Below are 19,020 nucleotides of genomic sequence, written 5' to 3'. Positions count from 1 at the left end.
ACTGATTTGGTAGATTATATAGCAAATTTAAAAGACACAACAAACTAGGCAAAAATAATCAGAAGATGTTGTGTCTTTAGCCCTTAGGCAATATAGTTAATTGTACATCTTTATTCAGATTCATAAAACAAAATCTAACTGTCTTGACAGCACTATGTCTGAATTAATATTACCACACCTTAGTTAAGATTTTTAGCTAGAGCTAAAAAATAGTCTTCAGGGCTGTGAAATAGAAAACACACATTACCAGGAATGGCTAACAGACCGCAAAGGTACAGAAGAAAGGATAGTTCAAATAGTGGAACATCAAGACCATTAAAAAGGGCAGAGGGTTGTTAACACTGGTAGAGTAGAAAGAAATTAGCAGGAATCAGGGAGATGATAATGAAGCCAATTGACTCTCAGCACTGCCTGAATAAGAATACCTCCCAGACAGATGGTTTTAAAGACTGGATGGAGGAGGAATCAAAGGGGGATGGCAACTGTCCCACCCTGTATCCACCCCTAGCTGTGTTACCAGTGCACTATGCACTGACTAATTAATTTGTCTAAGCAACAAGGCTTATTAGGGTAACACTATACTCAGGATATGCTGCTTTCAGTTCTGGAGCTAGCACACGCTGAGCCAGCTCTTTGCATCTGCCTAGGCCAGCTTTGCAAACTAAAGATTCTTAATACTAAGCAATGAAACCCTCTCCAAAGACTATAATGAAATAATCCTGTATATGTGCAGTTTTGGATGGTGTGCAATAAATGAGATGAAGGTCATTAAAGAATGATGAAAATAGAGGTATTTAGCAGCTGTCTCATTTACAGAACACCACCTGTTAGAGTTCACTGAATAAAAATATGAAAAACATGTAATTAAGGGCAAAAGTAAACATTTTTAGAGCACCAATAGAAGCTTTGGTCCAACTGCCTTTCAGTTAACATTATACTCCTAAGTGAGTTTTGAATATGAGACTTGGATGTTGGATCTGGGAGTGTAAACTACACCAGCTTGGGCACAGACTTCAGGGCACTGCAGGGACAGGATGCACAATTGCATCAGTGACACAGCAACAGCTGGAAGCTTTGTTGTGCCTCTGGCTGGGTAATTCACATATGGAAGCGATGTGCACTCTGACCTGCTCTTAATCTTTTTCTGAGAGACCCTACTCCTGGGCTCACAACTCCAATTCCAGCCTGAGCCCAATTACTAAAATCAAATTTCTGTGGAGCTTGTGACTTCTCTCTCATTAAATGCCCTATTTGGGGTCACAATCCCTAGTTTGGTAACTGCTGATCACATAACATAAAGCAAACATTTATGTATCACAGCTAGCAAAGAAACACTTACTTGATTTACAAGAGAGAACCCATTTCTTCGCCACATTCCTGCATGCACTTGGGCACATAAAACTAGACATCGTAGAGGGTGCTCTATTAACATAGGTGGACTAAGTTCACTCTGCAGAATATAAAAATATGAAAGCCTTAATGTAATTAGAATTGTAATTTTCTTTCTTTTTTTTTCTTCTTTTGCTGGGGGAGGGTGATATGGGGGCTTTTAAAGAATTTTAGGAACAGAAAAAGGTAACAAAATCCAAAGCCAATTAAATTGCAAGGGCTGCATGAACTCAGTCATCTCTGCATGTTAACTTGTCTCATATTTTACCTTTGCTTTATATAGTACTACTACCTGAAGTCCGTGGTTTACTCTAATATCCCCTAGTTTTCAAACTTCCCCTTAATGTGAAAAACGTACCCACATCAAATCATTTAATATATTTTTTTAAAGTTTACCACAGAACATCATTTATACTCTTAGCTGGCTGGCTATCTTCCCTTTGCTCTGTATATCCTTTTATTTATTGAAAGATTTAGTTTCCTTTTGAAAAGACAGTGCAGTTTCTTCTACCAGTTCTGTTGCCTCCTTTTATTTTCCATGGTCTCTTCCCCTGCGCCACCCCCCACCCCCGCAACACACTCTTTCCATTTAGATTTTTTTAACTTCTCACTTAAGCAATGTCTTCATTTATATTAAAAATTAATGGTACAATGAAATGAGATGTGGGGGGTAGGAAATAAACAAGGAGATGACATACAGCCTCCCCTATACAGGAAAGAATCTAGTTCCTGGACGCAGTCCCAAATCAGCTTTAAACATTAAATAGAGACAGAGTATGAGACAATCCAAACCATATATCTTCTTCAAGTGTTTAAATAATTAAAAACACACACTAATAGCTTAAAGACTCATGCCTAAAGAATTACCAGTAAGGCAAAGAGACTGTTTTACCTAGCTTGTAAAGACTGTCTACACCAGGGGTTAGCAAGGATTTTGCTGTGAGGAACCCACTTCAACAGAACTTAGCTCTGAGCACAAGCTGGTTACAACCCACCACATGTCGCCAGAGCCCTAGAGACAATCACTACTCCCCACTACAGTGTCATCACTTCTGCTTCTCCCTGATGCCTGGCAAAACCTCCTTCCACAAAAATTCTTCTGAAGACCCCCCCCCCCACAGGCTGGATAAATGGGTCTGCAGACCAGATACATCCCACATCCTGTAGTTTTCCAATCCCTGATCTACACAGAAGCATATATAATGCAATACACAAGTGTATACCTAAAAAGTTATTTTGTTACCTTTATTACTTAAGGCTGACATGACACTTTAAAGTATATAACAAACATTAAATGTCACATACCAGTGGTAGCAGCTCTGGAAACTTGTAAGCCACTTCACTTTTACTTAGCAAGACATGCAAACCTATATTAGATAATAAAGTGAGCATATTATTATATATGTTCTTCAAAACAGTCCTGAAGATGCATCTATTGTAATATTAACAATCCATATCAAGTTTTCCATGTAGCTTTAAGACTTACTGGTATATAACGCCAGAAGTCCCCAAGCCTTGTGGGACATATATAATTTATTTTTCATTCATTTCTCAAGACACTTATGACAATATGTGAGGCATAGTGCAGACATATTCAGATAAGTTTAGTTACTACTTTATAAATTCTATTTTATCCAAAAGTGATGTTAACCCTCTTCATCAAACAGAGGCTAGAACTAGCAGATAATATGCTATTAAATTCAGCAAATATATTTCAAAAGATGCAAAGAGGCCTTTTAAAATTATTTCATTCTTTCCATACTGAACTCCTCACCACTGTACCTGCCCTTTTTCTGAAGTAGAGCCCTTTAACTGGTTCTGCAGATGAGCAAATACCTGGCAAACGCATCTAACATGCATAGGCTACTAAATATGTTATACAAGCATTATGTTTTTTCAGTCGTCCTGCAACTATTATGCAGGTAAACAGTCTACGTGCTTTTTGCTCAATATTCGGTCACCTCACAGAAAACCAATATTCTCTAATTAACATCCATTATCTAAAGCAGGGCTGTCAAACATATGGCCCACAAGCCAGATATAGCCTGTGGAGGTGGATCATCTGGCCTGTAGGACACTTACAGACTAGATCATACCCCCGCACAGGGCAAATCCAGGTGACAAAGGGAAAAAAAGTTATGCCAAATTCCCAACTCTGGAGATTCCTAGGGCATGAGCAAGTCTCCAGCAGGCACAGTCAGCATAGACACAGGCACAGGGGAATGTCTTTAACAGACTAGGGAAGTGGCTACTGAGCAACGGATTCTACTTAAGCTCAGTGTGATTGTAAGTTCTTTATGCTGGGTCAGTGGTTTACAAAATATGTTCCAGGGAACCCTGTGGTTCTGCAAAGAGATTAGGGGTAATGGCAGAGTGGGCCAGGAGGTACACTGCCATTGCTGGGCTGGGTCACCTGGCTCTGTGTCAGGTTTTATGGTAGGGGGAAGGGGGTTCTGCAGCAGAAGACTTGATATGAAAGGGTTCTAAGACTTCAGAAATTTTGAGAACTACTGTGTTAGGTGTATGCAAGAAGTTCACAATACCTTTTGTAAACTAAGCAGTTCCTACCTGCAAGCAACCGAGATACTGGAAGATGAATGCTAACTCTTTCCTGAGAAACACAATATCTGATGGTCTCAACTGAATGTCCACACATATTGAGCATGATAGGCTGTTCTCCATCAGCAAAACCACTGTGACAGTGCATCAGCACACTCAGACATTTCTTATAAGCTTCAATGAGTACCTTTTCCTACAAAAAGAGATTGTGGCTTAGATAATTATAAAGAATACTGAGCTCTTTGAAATAACATAATGTGTAATACTTGGCATAAGATAATGGAGTACATACTTGTTTCTATGTGCAAATTTTATTGTTGTCTTTATTAATACAAGCTTAACATCTTAAAATTTAAAAATTCCTTTTAATTCAAGTTATTGGTTCCCCACATATCCAAAAAGACAGTGTTCACATGTTAAGGAGGATGTAGATCAGGGCAAACCTAGGCAAGTATAATTAAATGCAACAATGGTTATTGCATACCTGGTACTAGATGAGTCTACCAAGTACTATCATTATGTTGGGCTAACAAAAAATACAAATGCAACAAAGTGACAAATTAAGGCTGAACTGAGCCTCTGGCTATTGAGGGCTCACTTGTTCCAAGGGAGCTTGAGCCACATTTGAAGTCCTACTCAGCAGATCCGATAGGCTACAGCAATCTGCTTTCCCCTTGGATAGCATCAAATATGTATAGATAGGGATCTAGTAAATTCTCCACTGAATATTCAGTCTCTCTTCTGTCTATGACTGAGCTCTTAAAGCCATCGTATCAGTCTCAACTACTGGATGCTTGTTTGAACTCTAAAATATACAGAACAATTGTGATCTGTGGCCCTTCTAAAAGGTATATGCCCAGGGTGGGATCCTAACTTTTTCCTTTGTTTTGTTAGCCTGCTTGTACATACACTTCTTTAACAGAATAAATAATTAAGATTGACATAACAGATATATATGGTTTTTTAGACTACTACAAATAGATATTTATCTACCTGCATCTTCCTTCATACATTCATAGGCTAAAACAAGAAGCAGCTTACATCTAATGCACACCAGTCCTGCATCATTGAAATAACAAGTGTTAATTTCATCTGTAATGTAAAGGCTGCTTCCCACTCTGGTTCCATTTCTATGTGCTGTCCTACTTGACGGGTTATTGGATCCATGCCCTATAAACAAAGAATCATACAGATCAACTGTCTCTCAAAACCCCTAGTGACACTAAACAAAAAAAAGTAATCACTTACTTTAAAACACTGCTAATTTTATATGATGAATAAGCCCACTGAAAATATATCAAAGTATAAAATTTTAAAAGAAAAGGAGATAAGGTGCCAAACAATTCAGAAGGCTAGGACACAAGGCTAATGGACAAGACAATTAATTTAAGAGACCCATAATAGAAAATCCTATTTTAAAATTCCCTGTATTTGCGCTAAATGAAGCAGCAAACTCACAAAAGAAAAAAAGTCTCTAGGTACCAATCTAGTGTGTGGATAAATATAATTTAAAATTGAAAAGAACATGAAAGAGTGGTCTGATTGTTGCAGCACACTGTAAATGTATTAAAAAATCTTCATAAAAACTTCAGAGAATATCACCTAGCCACACAGCACTGAAAAAGTAAAGATTAGTTGGCCAGGCCTCTGTCTTCACAACTGCTTTTCCTTGTAAAAGCTGCATTCATCTTACTTCTTTTAAGACAACATGGTTGACAGTGATCGCAGCGAAGGATATCACTGCGTATGTATATCTGTAAGCTTATATGTTCCTTCTGAAAAGGACTTGCTCTCCCAATATGTTTGTACAGAGCTCAGAAGCAATTAATTTCAAATAATATATAGGACACTCAAACATAATGGAAGCTGGCAAAGATGGACCAAGTCAAACTTCTGTCATGCATTTAAATGTGCACTGTCTTAACTGTATGAGGGAACCGTATATATACAGAGGAATATATACACACATACACACACACATTTTATTTTATTTTTTTATACCCACAGAAGAAAAAATAAGTTTATTTCGTATTTTAAAACACTAATAAAAATTCTAGTTTGTTCAGTACTCTTTCTATTAGGACAGAATACAACCTTTAGAGCTTTGCAGATTCACGTACCTGCATACACTTCAGTAATTCTAAAAAGGCATCAAAACCTTCTAGAAACTTTTGTCTCAGGTCATCTGACCAATCAGCTGGCTTGCTTATCAACACATACCTGAACAACAAAGGAAAAATTAGTAAGTTATTCTAAATTTTTAAAGTACTTTTTAATTTGATAAGAATCAAGACACTTACTTGAGATCCGAAATAAGACTCTGAACCCGCCTGAATTTAAAAGCTTGCAGGGCTGTATATCGTTCAAACTGAAACCTGCCTTGAATATCACGGTGCCTTAAGTGGTCCATAAAGGTTTTGATGATAGTGGTCATAAGATTTTCTTCAGTTATTAGCATTCGTGCCTATACCAAAATACATAAAAGTTTGTTATATAAATCAAAAGACACTACTGATGGGAATAAAAAGTAAACTACTTAAATTTTGTCACTAAAATCTATTCATTTACAGCCAAACACCTGATACTGTTGATATGTTCCTTTATGTTTTAATATTACTTAAATAGAAAAATGAGACTCACAGTGTTCAGCAAAGAAAATCAAAATCTAGCTGCATAACTACATTATTCCACTTCAAATGTCACCTTGTACTTCTTAGTGATAGTGACATACCACTATCAAAAACTTGTGTTGTAAGAGTAATTTAAAGTTTTTCAATACAGATAAAAGCAAATATAAAAATGGCCCTATATCTGAGGAAGCCGGTATGAATCTGGAAATGAATGATGCTTTTATTCTAATGTTACTGCACTTGTCGTTTTGAAAATTTACCTTCCTATCTCAAAATAAAGTAAAAAAAGAGTTTCTCTGCCTCAGTCCTTTTCCTTTTTGTATTCCTTACAGGATGCAACTCAATTTCCACACTTCTTCAGTTTTCTTCTGCTCTATGAGGAAACTTAACAATTTTTCCTTTTAATAAAAAACTACACTGAGAAAACAAGCATTACTAATGCTAGTCAGACAACCCTAACAGCACCTTACGATGTGATGTCTCCACTTTACAGCTGAGTAAAGGATTTTAATATCAAATCTAGGCCACAGGGTAAGTCAGAAATTGAGGTAGGACAATAACCCTAGGTCTTGACTCATGCTTCCAGAAGACACTCCCAGCACCTAGCAAACATAAAAAATGGCAATACAGAATAGCTATCTGGAAATCCTTTTTTAAAGACTCCCAACCAACTGCCATAATTTCAAGTTTTTTGCAGTACTTTAATTTTCCTTTAAGTTGATTCTACCTGGAAAATTGTAAGCATTTTAGCAACAATTCTAGTCATACAAGTCATTTTTGTTCATTTTATTTAGCTTTCAAATCCATTCTCACGGAGACAGAGTACTTATTCTTCAATTTATCTGCAATATTGTTACATTATACTGAAAATGGTTTGTTAGAAAAAGGTTTTCATAATTCAAGAAGCATCTATATATTTTTAAAATAAAGCTCAACTGTTGGTCTGTCCCTTTAAAGTAAAAAGAGAATATTCTTAATTCAGCCAAGAGAAGTCTGGAATCAAGACAGAACTACAAGAAGACTCTTCTAGTGCAATTATACAAGACTGGGGAAGCCTGTCAGGATTCAAGCACAACACCAAAGGATGTGAAGACTATCCCAAGGGAGAGGAAAGTTTTAATTGGGAACAGAAATGAGAAAAAGATTTTGAGCGGCACAGGCTGGAGTGCAACTGGTAAAGTCTCAAGTCCTAAAACAAGGGTAAATTGGCAATCCCCGGGGAAAAGGGGTTTGAGCCTGGAAGAACCAAAGGAATAAAGAGTTTGTTTTACAAGACTTGATAAATCAGAAAACAACAATAGTAGGGGGATTTAATTCCTGATTACCTCTGGGCTGCCTGGAAATCCAGGAAGGTTACAGGAGTCATGTTAACTGCAATCCCACACCATGGGGTGGCAAGCTCCAAAGCCACACTGTATAACGCAACTTTGTCCAAACTTTTGCTGACTGTAACTCATTTACAGTGGGGATAATTTTGTGCAACTCATACAAAGAGCTACCACTGATCACATCCCCACAACAGGGTAAGGGCTTTTCTCAATTGCTTTCCAGTGTAGAATAGGACCATGCTTACCTAACAGAAAAAGCTAAATGGGGGCATCTTAGCCTTGACTGAAAGAAGATTAAAGAAACCCTGTTTAGTTTCAACTTGGCATTGATAAGAGTAGACACAATTTCCATGCACCAGTTAAGGAAGGGTAAGTTGCCACTCATTATTAATTGCAGATACCATAACGTGGTGTAACTGCAGGCATCAGTTAAGTGAAATTTAATCTGAATATGCTGGGTTTTTGGTTCTAGCCACATTGGTCTAAGGACTTAATTCTGTTTTATTCACAGATAAATTGCTCCAGTTTAAGCTCTCCCTAAATGAAGGCATAGGGATATAATCACAAGAGAGCTGCTGGGGGACAGCAAATCTCCAGATCCTCTTAAAAAATTAACAGCACAGATCCTATGCCCTTAAATAATATGGCATGGAGATTTACCCTAATAGTGGTAACTGCTTGTATGCCTGCAATAATATGGGAACCATACCTTGTCTGCTCCACAGTAACTATCACTGGGCCTGGTCTTACTCCTAAAGGAGATTTAAAGCAGGGCCATTTACCTATTAATGAAACAGGGACAAGTTCACTAGATTTAGTTCTTGTGGCCCTCCTTGGGGTCACAACTCATAAGTTGGCAACTGGTATAGCAACATTTAATGGTAATACTTACAAATACTAGTTTTTGGCTTGATTGAATTTAGCTAAAAAACTGCAAAAATATGCATCTTAATGTGTGCATGTACATGGAGGTGGCCATCTATTAAATGAAATATCAAAGAAACTCAAAAGAAATGAGTTAAACCCAAAATTTCCAAACTCCTCTGGCCTCTAGGACATCCAGACAGAAACTGTATAATGCTGATTAACTTTTACTTAAGAAAGCTGTAATTGTACTTACAAATTATTTGATATGTTTTCATAAAAGTCAGCAGCACTTTGTATTTGCATAGCAATACTACAAACATACAGAGAAATCTAACAGTCTGAGCTTGTGTTCTTACTACAGCACCTAACAAAAAGTTTCCTTTTTTAATCATTTAGTACTTACAAGTGAAGGCACTGTGAATATCTGTACCGAGAGGTCAGCAATTGAGAACTCTCTGTCGTGGTCATCTTTCACATAATCACTCTGCAATCGCTCATAGTTCTATCAAAGAGGCAAAAAAAGGCAAGGAGTGCCAACTATCAGTTTTAAAAAAGGCAAGCACTACTCACCAGAGTAGGAACAGTGAAGAGTTGGACAGACAGAGCAGTCACCGACACTGCCCGCTCGTGATCATCCTCCATAAAATCTCTCTGCAACTGCCGGTAATTCTAAACAACAAGGGGGAAATTCACCTCTGATCCACACTGACCTGCTTTCTTTAAATTTAAAGCCAGCCCTGGGGAAATTCAATGCTACAATGAAGACGAGTATGCTAATGCGGGGGTTGTCAACCGGGGGTACACATACCCCTGGAAGTACTTGAGTATGCGGCAGCAGCACAGGGAAGCGGGGCTGCCAGCACTTCACACCACTTGCAGCACCATACGCCACCAGCACTTTTGTTTTCATCAGGGCTGTGGTTTTGCTGCCGTGTACAGTATGGGTGCAGGGGGCACCCCCCTCCCACTCATCGACCGGCCGCTAGGGGGCTGCCCGCTTCTCCACCGGCTGCCAGGGGTACACCAACCAAAAAAGGTTGAAAACCCTTGTGCTAGTGGATCCAAGGTGTGAATTAAGGGGGAGCTCGGGAGGACTGAGCCCCCCCATAAGAGCTGAGATTTCAAATCCCCTGTAAGATTTGAAAATCAAAACCTGGATGGGTCTCCAGTCAGACTCCTCCTTCACTTAGGTGGACTTGTTAATCAACGAACTAATTTAATTTTTTCTGTAGAACCCCCGCAAGAGTCAAAGTTGTAATTCAAACTCTGAATAGTAGGGCTATGCGAAGCTTCAGTCGCTGATTCGATTTGGAGGAGATTCAGCCTGATTTGGCAGCCAAATCTCCAAATCTAAATCAAATCAGAGACCTATTACTAATCTCTCCAAATTGAATCAGAAGCCTCCGATTCAATTTGAAGAGATTCAGCGATTCGGCCATAGACACAGCTTTATATATTTTTTCTACATACCTCAAGGTACCAGGTGGTTTGTGAATGCTGAGATGGTGGGGTGGATGGACCATCCTACGGGAGCACGGGGGGTCCACGGTGCGCTCAGCAGCAGACCCAGAAGTGGACCAGAAGCACATCCAGTCCACTTCCAGGTCCACCATGGAGTGTGCAGGGGAGCCCCGCCAGCCTTGGTGACCGCTGCCTCCTGGGTCTTGGGAGACACCCGAGGTTCCCTGTGGCTGATCACTGAGCCAGGGGGCACAGGGAGGAAGGTGGGGTCCGCTGCCGGGCAAGCGGGGAGCCCCATTGTGCTCCTGTGAGATGCTCCATCCGCCCCACCATCTTGGCATTCATGAGCCACACTAGTACCTTGAGGTATGTAGAAAAAAAACATATAAAGGCTGTGTCTATGGCCGAATTGCTGATTCTCAGAATCAGAACTGAATCTTCAGATTCGGCTGAATCGAATTGGGACAGTGATCCAAATCAATTAATCGAATCACTACCCCTCGAATCAGGCTGGATCCAAATCGAATATGGCCCACTTCATATGAACCCCTGCTGAATGGTTCATTAAAAGACACCTTTCAAAAGTGACTGTGGTAAATTTAGCAGTCCAGGCATAACATCTACTCATTCTAATTCCAACAATTAAGACTAGTTTTTCACTTGCCAGTACAAAAAAAAAAAAAAAGAAAAAAGTGATTTGTCTCAGGCAAGAAGGTGAGCAGACTGATTTTATAGCATTTCAATCACCTGTTAACATAGAAATGTTAATAAAAGTGTGGTTTCCTTTCAGAAACCACCTCTGGGTAAGCACTGAAACAACTCGCATACCACCACTGGCCAATAAGTAGTTTCTCAAGCAATGCGACCCCAGACAACTGACCAGGAAGATAAAATATCAGAGGTGTTTAACTTTGAAATTTTATAAAGAACTGCTTTATTTTAGTAACCTAAAGGCTCTATTTTCTTTTCATAGGACAAGATCTCATAATAAATATGTTTTTACTTAAAAGTGGTTCCATCCAACCAAGAGAGAGTAAGGACAATGTTCCAGGACAAAAAAAATCTTGTGTTAGCTTTTTTTTTTTTTTTTTTTAAGACAAAATGTTGTAAGCTCTAGCTTAGTAGTTCTCAACCTCACTGGACTCAAGGCACCACTCGAAAATTCCAACTCTTAGTTTTCACTAATTTTTTGACCACAGAAAAACAATCAAGAAATTTTTCTCTATTATTTCTCTGTGGTCCTTCTGAGTTGCAAAGAACTCATAAAGACCACAACAGGTCAAAATGTTTTTGACATTATTCCTATTTGAAATCTGAGGGTTTATCTTGTGAATCATGTTTTCACACCTAACAGCACTAAGATTGTGTGACAATATGGTTCACAAGATAATCATGGTAAGCATGTGTTCAGAAATGATGCGTGGTACCATATAGCACCCTGAAAAAATCCTGGGCACCGTAGGGTGCTACAGCACCCTGATTGAGAACCACTGCTCTAGCTGAAACTCTTGCATGGTTTCAAAGCTGTATCTTTTGAATCGTTTAACATACAATATGAGAAAATTACTTACTCTTGCAAACCGGATAGCAAAAAGCTTCTTGTATTTCAAATCCATAAGTAGACTGCTCATAAATAACTGATGGTACACACTTCTAGCCCCTATTGAGAAAAGCTGTGTGTTATTATGTACCAATATTCTCTACCAAACAATTACAGAAACAACCATAACAGTAACCTTGCAGAAAACAAAGAAAATTCTCTCCTCAATCTAAAGAGATTTTCAACAACATCTGGAAGGTAGCAGTAAGTGATGAGGAAAATATTCAGAACCAAAAATGGAACTTTTCTTGTAAGATGATTTCTTTTTCCCCTACATTTTTCAGTGTATTTACTGATTCAGTTAACTGTTGAATTGGAAATGGAAAACCCTAAATACAGAACTTCCCAGGTAAACGAAGAAACTAATTCAGACCTATTTTGTTTTAAAATACATATTTTGTATAATTTTCACTAACCCTCCACAGATTCCATCACTAATTGGAGACAGACTTTTCTAAGTAAAATCTTTGTAGGTCACTTAAAACAAACACCGTTAACATTTATTCTGTTTAATGAAGAATGATTGTGTGCAGAATACAAAAGGGAAAAAGCAATTCAAGTTACAACAGAAATGCGAAGTGTTCCTCTACTTATTTACGTGGGAGATTCTATACCAAAAAAAACTTTGTTAAAGGGGAGCTACGATACCACTCTTCCTAAATACTAAAATTTGCGGTCAAAAACAGAAAATTCTGAGAAACATTAAAACACTCAACCACATAAAACAAGTATTAGAAAAAAGCTGGTGGAAAGAGAGGCGGGACAGAAGAGGAAGAAGTCAATCTATTCACACTACACTTACTTTCAACCTTAAACTTTCCCTGTTTGATTATCATCCTATGGGAGAGAGATCACATTGCCACATATGCCTCCTCAAGATATCTGGAGGTCAGCAGAGAGGAAGAAAGATAGCAATGTTGGAGAAATACTGAAGTGTTTAAAACTGTGATCCATGCTCTAATGAGTCCCACTGGGAGATTTGGGTACTTTATCATTCACTTGGTCTTAATGACCAGGTGAATGTCTTCCAATCTCCATTATTCCCCAGATCAAAGCCACTGCCATAGGAATATGTATCACTAGAGAATGAATATCTAGAACTTTGGGAAGCAAAGAAAACAGCATCTGTTCAGCAACAGTAAGGCTTTAAAAATATATTTCTAGTATAGTCAGGAGGCAAACCATGTTTTCCCTGGTTTTATAATGTTTGTTTTAAATGTAATTTTTAAAATATACCGATTTGGAGATAGATGAATATGTTCAACAAATCCTACACCAAAGGACCCAAAATTTGCAGCACAAACTCTGCACACCACTTCCTGAACTGACACATCAATATACAGGTTATCACATTACGTCTGCAGATATCCAAACACACTGAAATAACAGCAGAGGCAGTTCACAGAGGTATGAGCTGCTCCAATTACCTCCACTGGGTATTCTCAGCTCAAAAGACGACAATATAAAAAGAGAACAATATAAGGACTTGAATACAGCCTGAACAACAATAACTGAGACTCAATGTATCTCTGTTCATAAACAAACACATTAAAAAAAAAAAACATTTTGGAAGAGGGGAGCATCTACTTTTGGAAGTCTCAAATTTGCACTTCTCTGGGCCTGGATACACAATACATTTATACCAAGGTTCATTTTGTGTCCCCAGTTGGAAGAGCAAGTTTCAGGTTCATCTGTTTAATGTGAATTTGGCAGTATTTTGAAAAAAAAAATGATTTCAACAAAAAGCCAACCTCCATCTTACTAATGGGCTAAATTGGTCACCGCATAATTTTATCATTTGGAAAGAGCTAACAAACAGGAACCAGCAATCACGCAACTGCATCTACAATGGATGGCAGTAAAACTGCCTAAAGCAGGTATGACAAAATAAAAACTGCCACTGTGATACTCGAGCACAAACAAACATTCTTGATAAAAATTATGGCCGAATTACCTTTCCACAGCTTAGAATCAGACAGCATCAGTTTATCCACAAGAGAAGAGTTTTCACCATCTGGTCCCTCTTGTAAACCAACTTGACACAATATCCGACGAAGGCCATCTTATTGAGAAAAAAATAATGAAACAAATATTCAAGTTAGATGACACACAAAAGATCATTCTTACGTGTATTTAAAAGAATGGAAATTCATATAATCTACTGTAACGGTATCACACTTGTCTGGCCCTACAAGCCAGATGAGTGGTGCAGGGCCAGAACATGGGCTGTATGAATGGTGCAGACCTGGCCGTGGATCAGGCTCATGAACCCTCCTCCATGCCAAATCCAATGCACTCAATGCCTGCTCCAGTTGGTCTGGGACTCTGCAGGAAAAAGCCCAGCATTGCACATCATTAATGAAGATGTTGAAAAGAACAGGCCCAAGGACAGAGCCTTGGGGGACCCTACTGGTCACGGCACACCATGATGATTGACTTCCATCAACTACCACTCTCTGGGTCCGACCTCGGATCCAATTCCCCAGCCAGTGGACTGTGATGTAGCCGAGGCCACAGTTGGCCAGTTTTTCTATGAGATGATTGTGGGACACAAGATCGAAGGCTTTTTTAAAATCAAGATATATGACATCAATCTCTTCTCCCTTGTCCAGGTGATATGTTACCTGGTCAAAGAAGGAGATGCAATTCATCAGGCAAGACCTACCCGCAACAAACCTGTGCTGGCTATCCCTCAGGAAGTTGCCTTCAGCCAGTCTGTCAAGAATAGACTCTTTGATGATTTTTTCCTAAGATCTTCCCCCGGACAGAGGTCAGGCTGATGGGCCTGTAGTTCCCCAGATCTACTTTCCTCCCTTTCTTGAAGATAGGCACCACACTGGCCTTCTTCCAATCTTCAGGCACTTTGCCTGAGCACCATGAGTTCTCATAGATCCGTGCCAGGGGCTGGGCTATGATGCTTGCCAGCTCCTTAAGTACCCTGGGGTGTAAGCTGTCTGGGCCAGCTGACTTAAAGGTGTCCAGCCTCTCAAGGTGTTCCTTCACATGGTCAACATTGATGAAGGGTAACAATTCTCCTTTGCCCTGGCCATCCCATACCATATTGAGCAGAGCTGTCCCTTGGGGTTGGTGAAAAACTGACACAAAATACCCATTAAGCAGGTTGGCTTTTTCCTGAGCATTGGTTGTCAGTTGACCCATATGGTTTAACAGGAGTCCAATGTTACCCTTGTTTTTTCTCCGGCTCCCCACGAATCTAAAAAAGGACTTTTTATTGTCCTTGATACGTGTAGCCAGTTGGAGTTCAGTCGCAGTCTTGGCTTTCCTGGTTTGTTCCCTACAGGTCCAGATCAGTGCACCATACTCCTCCTTTGGGGTGGATCCAGTCTTCCATCCTTTATAGGTCTTTCTTTTTAGACGCGAGTCTACAAATTCCCTGCAAAGCCAATGGGGACGCTGCTTGAGCTTCCAGGATCACTCCCTTAAGGAGCAACTACTCTTCCTGAACACCCCTCCCCTTTGGGTCAAGGTCCCTTAGGGCCTTGCCAACAAGCCTCCTGAGCTTGTCAAAGTCAGCTTTTTTAAAGTCGAGGACTTCTGTTTTGTTGACTGACTTGTCAGCTTTATGGCAGATGGTGAAAGTGATCAGCTCATGGTCACTGTCTCCCAGCTTCCCTTCGATCATGAGGTCGCTGATTAAGTCATTCCCCCGTTGTCAGTACCAGGTCGAGCAGCACTTTGCCTCTTGTTGGCCCATAGACTTCTCGAGTCAGATAGAGCTCATCTACACATGAGGAACCTTTGTGACTGTTCGGATGTGGCCGAGTGCTCTTCCCATGAGATGTCAGGGTAGTTGAAATCTCCCATGACAACCACGAACCGGGAACGCGCAGCCTAACCTAGTTCCCTGGCGAATTCCTGGTCAAGCTCTTGATCCTAGCTAGGAGGTGCAGTAGACTCCCACCATTGTGTCCCCTGTGCCTTATTCACCATGGATTTTGACCCAGAGAGTCTCATAACATCCCCCGCTGGGTGCCAATGTCAGCTTGCAAGGACACATAGCTTTCCTTGACATAGAGAGCTACCCCCCCCACACACACCTTTTTTTCCCCCCCACGCGATCTCTCCTGTACAACATATAGCTGTCTATACCTGTGGCCCAGTCATAGACAGAGTCCCACCAGGTCTCCATTATCCCTATGAGATTGTAATCCTTTTTGTTTAGCAGGAGGACCAGTTCCTCCTGTTTGTTCCCCAAGCTCCTGGCATTGGTGTACAGGCACGTAAGTGTCCCATTGGGGGCTCCTGCCTTCCCTACGGATTGCTTTGGGGCTGGAGTAGGGGTGAGTTCTCCTGAGTGCCTTAGCCTGCTGGGTTTACAAAAGCTGCCCAGTGGGCTTGCAGTGGCAGTAGTCCCCCATCTCCCAGCGGGCTCACTTTAAAGTCTGGTGGACCAGGTCAGCAAGTCTGGCTGGGAAGAGCCTCCTCCCCAGCAGAGTGAGGTGGGGGCCATCTCTTCCCAGCAGCATACTGCCTCTCTCACCAAAGAGTGGATTGTGATCATGGAAGCCGAAGCCTTCACAATGACACCAGCGCTGCAGTCTCTGGTTGACTACCTCAACTCGTCTCTCCCTCCTCAGCCCATGACCCACAACCGGGAGGAGCAAGGAAAAGACCACCTGCGCCCCCAGCCCCCTACACCCCACTCCCAGAGCCCTGTAGTCTCTCATGACATGGCTGGGTTTGCTCTGAGCTGTGTCATTTGTGCCCACATGGATAAGGAGCATAGGGTAGTGGTCAGAGGGCCAGATAATCTTTGGGATCCTCCCTGCTATGTCCCAGATGCATGCTCCCAGGAAGTAGCAGACCTCCCAGGCTAGGGGGTTGGGGCGGCAGACTGCCCCCTCAGGAGGGAGAATCCCATGACAACCACGCTGCATTTAGTCTTAGGGAAAGTACGGATGGGTGATCCTCCCTTGTCTGCAGGAGCTGGCAGCTCTGCAGGCTCTACTGGGGCTGCAAGAGGTTTGTACCTGTTGCAAAGCCCCAGAAGGGAGGGGACCTTGGTGCAGCAGGCCTTAAAACATAAAATATCTTTTTCTAGACGTTCCTTCTTAAATTAAAAGTTTACAAGCAGCAGGAGAAGGATACAACCCAAAAACCTTGCTCTGAAAAGTCTAATCACTGCCAACCAACATTTTTTACAGCAATATTAAAAACATTTTTATAAAGTCTACTTTAGCATTAAAACCATTTTAAATGCAGACACTAGGAGTAGAGCTGCTGCAAACCATTTTCAGTTACATTGTTGTTGACTAAACCAAAATTGCAGCATTCCAGAAGAGGCAACAAGTAAATAACAGCACTTTTCATGGAACAATTACTTTATTATCTGTACCATATTTAGCAGCCATGGACAATGTCAGAGACAGCAAACAGAAAAATGCTATCAAATAAACAGGACTGCAGGCTATCAGTCTCAGTGGCTCAGCGGCTCAGCAAAAACATTCCAGAAACATAAAGCCTACATAAATGGCAGAAGCTAGAGTAATTTCCTCTCTATTTAATATGTTGTTCAAGTTATGCTACTATGACCACACACATTTACATAAAGGACTTTCCTGGGCCTTGTAACCTAACCTTATGGATTATTGGCAACTGCTATACCACATAATGATTTGTTTCAAAGGAGTAGAGAAACCTTTTCTGTGATTGTTATATTGCAAAATGTTGAGTGTCTTATGTTGGCTAACTGCAAAAGTCCAGATCACTCCTTTTAAAAGTATATTTGTCCATCTTATTTCCTAGCAAAGGGGCCCGAATAAAAGAAGGTTACACTCCCCTAACAGAATCGCCACATAATGGCCTTGTTCATTTCTGATCTTTCCTAACTTCTTTGTGCTTGATAGTGTAATCAAGACATTCTTTTAATATGGAAAGGTGGCATACTATGCATGCATATTTGACTCTTACAATCTGACCTGATTATAACAGACAAACAAACAAAGACTGAATAGACTCTAGAGTCTTTGTACAACAGAAGATGAACGGATAATTTATTTTTGAAGAGCTCATGTCTGCTAACACAGATGTCATATTCAAGTAACTGCATATTGAAATGCAAACACAGTGGTATAATTTGAACTTCACATGCTGCCAAAGGTACAACACATTTCAGAAACCCAATTATCACTAACTGTGTGGATACAGAGCCACCTCTGTGGCTGGATCTCCCTCTCCCAAGGCAAAACTAGGAGCTCAACCATCTCTAGGGCCCATTTCTCCCTTCAGACCATGTGACGGATGCTCAGCGAATCCCAGGCTTGTACAAAGTGAATGAAAGGAATCAGGATGCCTGGAGGAGGCAGTAAAAAAAAAAAACAACCAAGGGAAATCTCTTATTTCTATTCAAGTTTCACACCAAAAAACAATATTTGAAAGGACAGTATAATAATATATTTCTGAAGTGTTTAAGTCAGTCAAGGTAATTTTATACAGATCTCAGACAACGTGGTTAGTCGGATAACATTTTTTTCCTTCTGAATCATAACTGAACTTGAAGTCGAGTCATTTGACATTTTAGTATAGAATTTGCAAAAACAAGTTGTGGTTGAAAAATAACAGGTGCAATGCTATACAAAAACTTACGGTGCCTATCACTACCCAGAATGTCTTTGAAAATTCTGATTCCCATAATTTAAACTTGACATTATACAATAAGTACATATTCAAATCAAATTAACATGTTACTACATATTTCTATATGAAGTGATGTATAGTGGCATGGCCGAAAGGGACGTAGGGGTAGTGATCGACCATCACATGAATATAAGCCAGCAGTGCGATGCTGTGGCCACAGCAGGGCAAACAACATGTTGGCATGCATTAACCATTGCATCTCATGCAAAACTAAGGAAGTGATGCTCCCACTGTACTCCGCACTGGTGAGACCACAGCTGGAATACTGAGCCCAGTTCTGGGCCCCACACTTCAATAAGGACTTGGAAAAACTTGAGAGTCCAGAGAAAAGCCACCTGTATGATCGGAGACCTGCAAGACAAGCCATACGAGGAGAGGCCGAGGGACTTGGGCCTCTTCAGCCTACAGAAGAGAAGACAGAGAGGGGACTTGGTAGTGGCTTACTGCTACGCGGTGAACAGAACTCGGTGAACAGCTTGCTCACCAGGGCACCCCTGGGGAAGACCAGGAGCAATGGATACAAACTCCT

At 40.5% G+C, this 19,020-nt stretch overlaps 1 protein-coding gene across 3 annotated transcripts in view; it reads right to left on the bottom strand.

Moving 5' to 3' along the window:
- UBR2 (ubiquitin protein ligase E3 component n-recognin 2) overlaps positions 1–19,020 on the bottom strand; it is a 105,797-nt gene that overhangs the window by 55,530 nt on the left and 31,247 nt on the right. For 2 of the 3 annotated variants that reach the window (XM_006266031.4, XM_019483230.2), the window contains exons 9-17: positions 13,789–13,896; positions 11,806–11,894; positions 9,344–9,442; positions 6,249–6,412; positions 6,069–6,168; positions 4,990–5,118; positions 3,958–4,141; positions 2,695–2,756; positions 1,340–1,450 (exon numbers count right to left, since the gene is read on the bottom strand). In XM_006266031.4, the coding sequence (XP_006266093.1) occupies positions 1,340–1,450; positions 2,695–2,756; positions 3,958–4,141; positions 4,990–5,118; positions 6,069–6,168; positions 6,249–6,412; positions 9,344–9,442; positions 11,806–11,894; positions 13,789–13,896 (1,046 nt within the window). Of the gene's footprint in view, positions 1–1,339; positions 1,451–2,694; positions 2,757–3,957; positions 4,142–4,989; positions 5,119–6,068; positions 6,169–6,248; positions 6,413–9,176; positions 9,276–9,343; positions 9,443–11,805; positions 11,895–13,788; positions 13,897–19,020 lie in introns of all 3 variants that reach the window. The other variant, XM_014598085.3, reaches the window with a different exon arrangement.

Source organism: Alligator mississippiensis, chromosome 1 (genome assembly GCF_030867095.1).
Source record: "Alligator mississippiensis isolate rAllMis1 chromosome 1, rAllMis1, whole genome shotgun sequence".
Taxonomy (NCBI): domain Eukaryota; kingdom Metazoa; phylum Chordata; order Crocodylia; family Alligatoridae; genus Alligator; species Alligator mississippiensis.
Note: the sequence above shows the minus strand (reverse complement) of the source record. Positions and strands in the feature narration are given on the sequence as shown.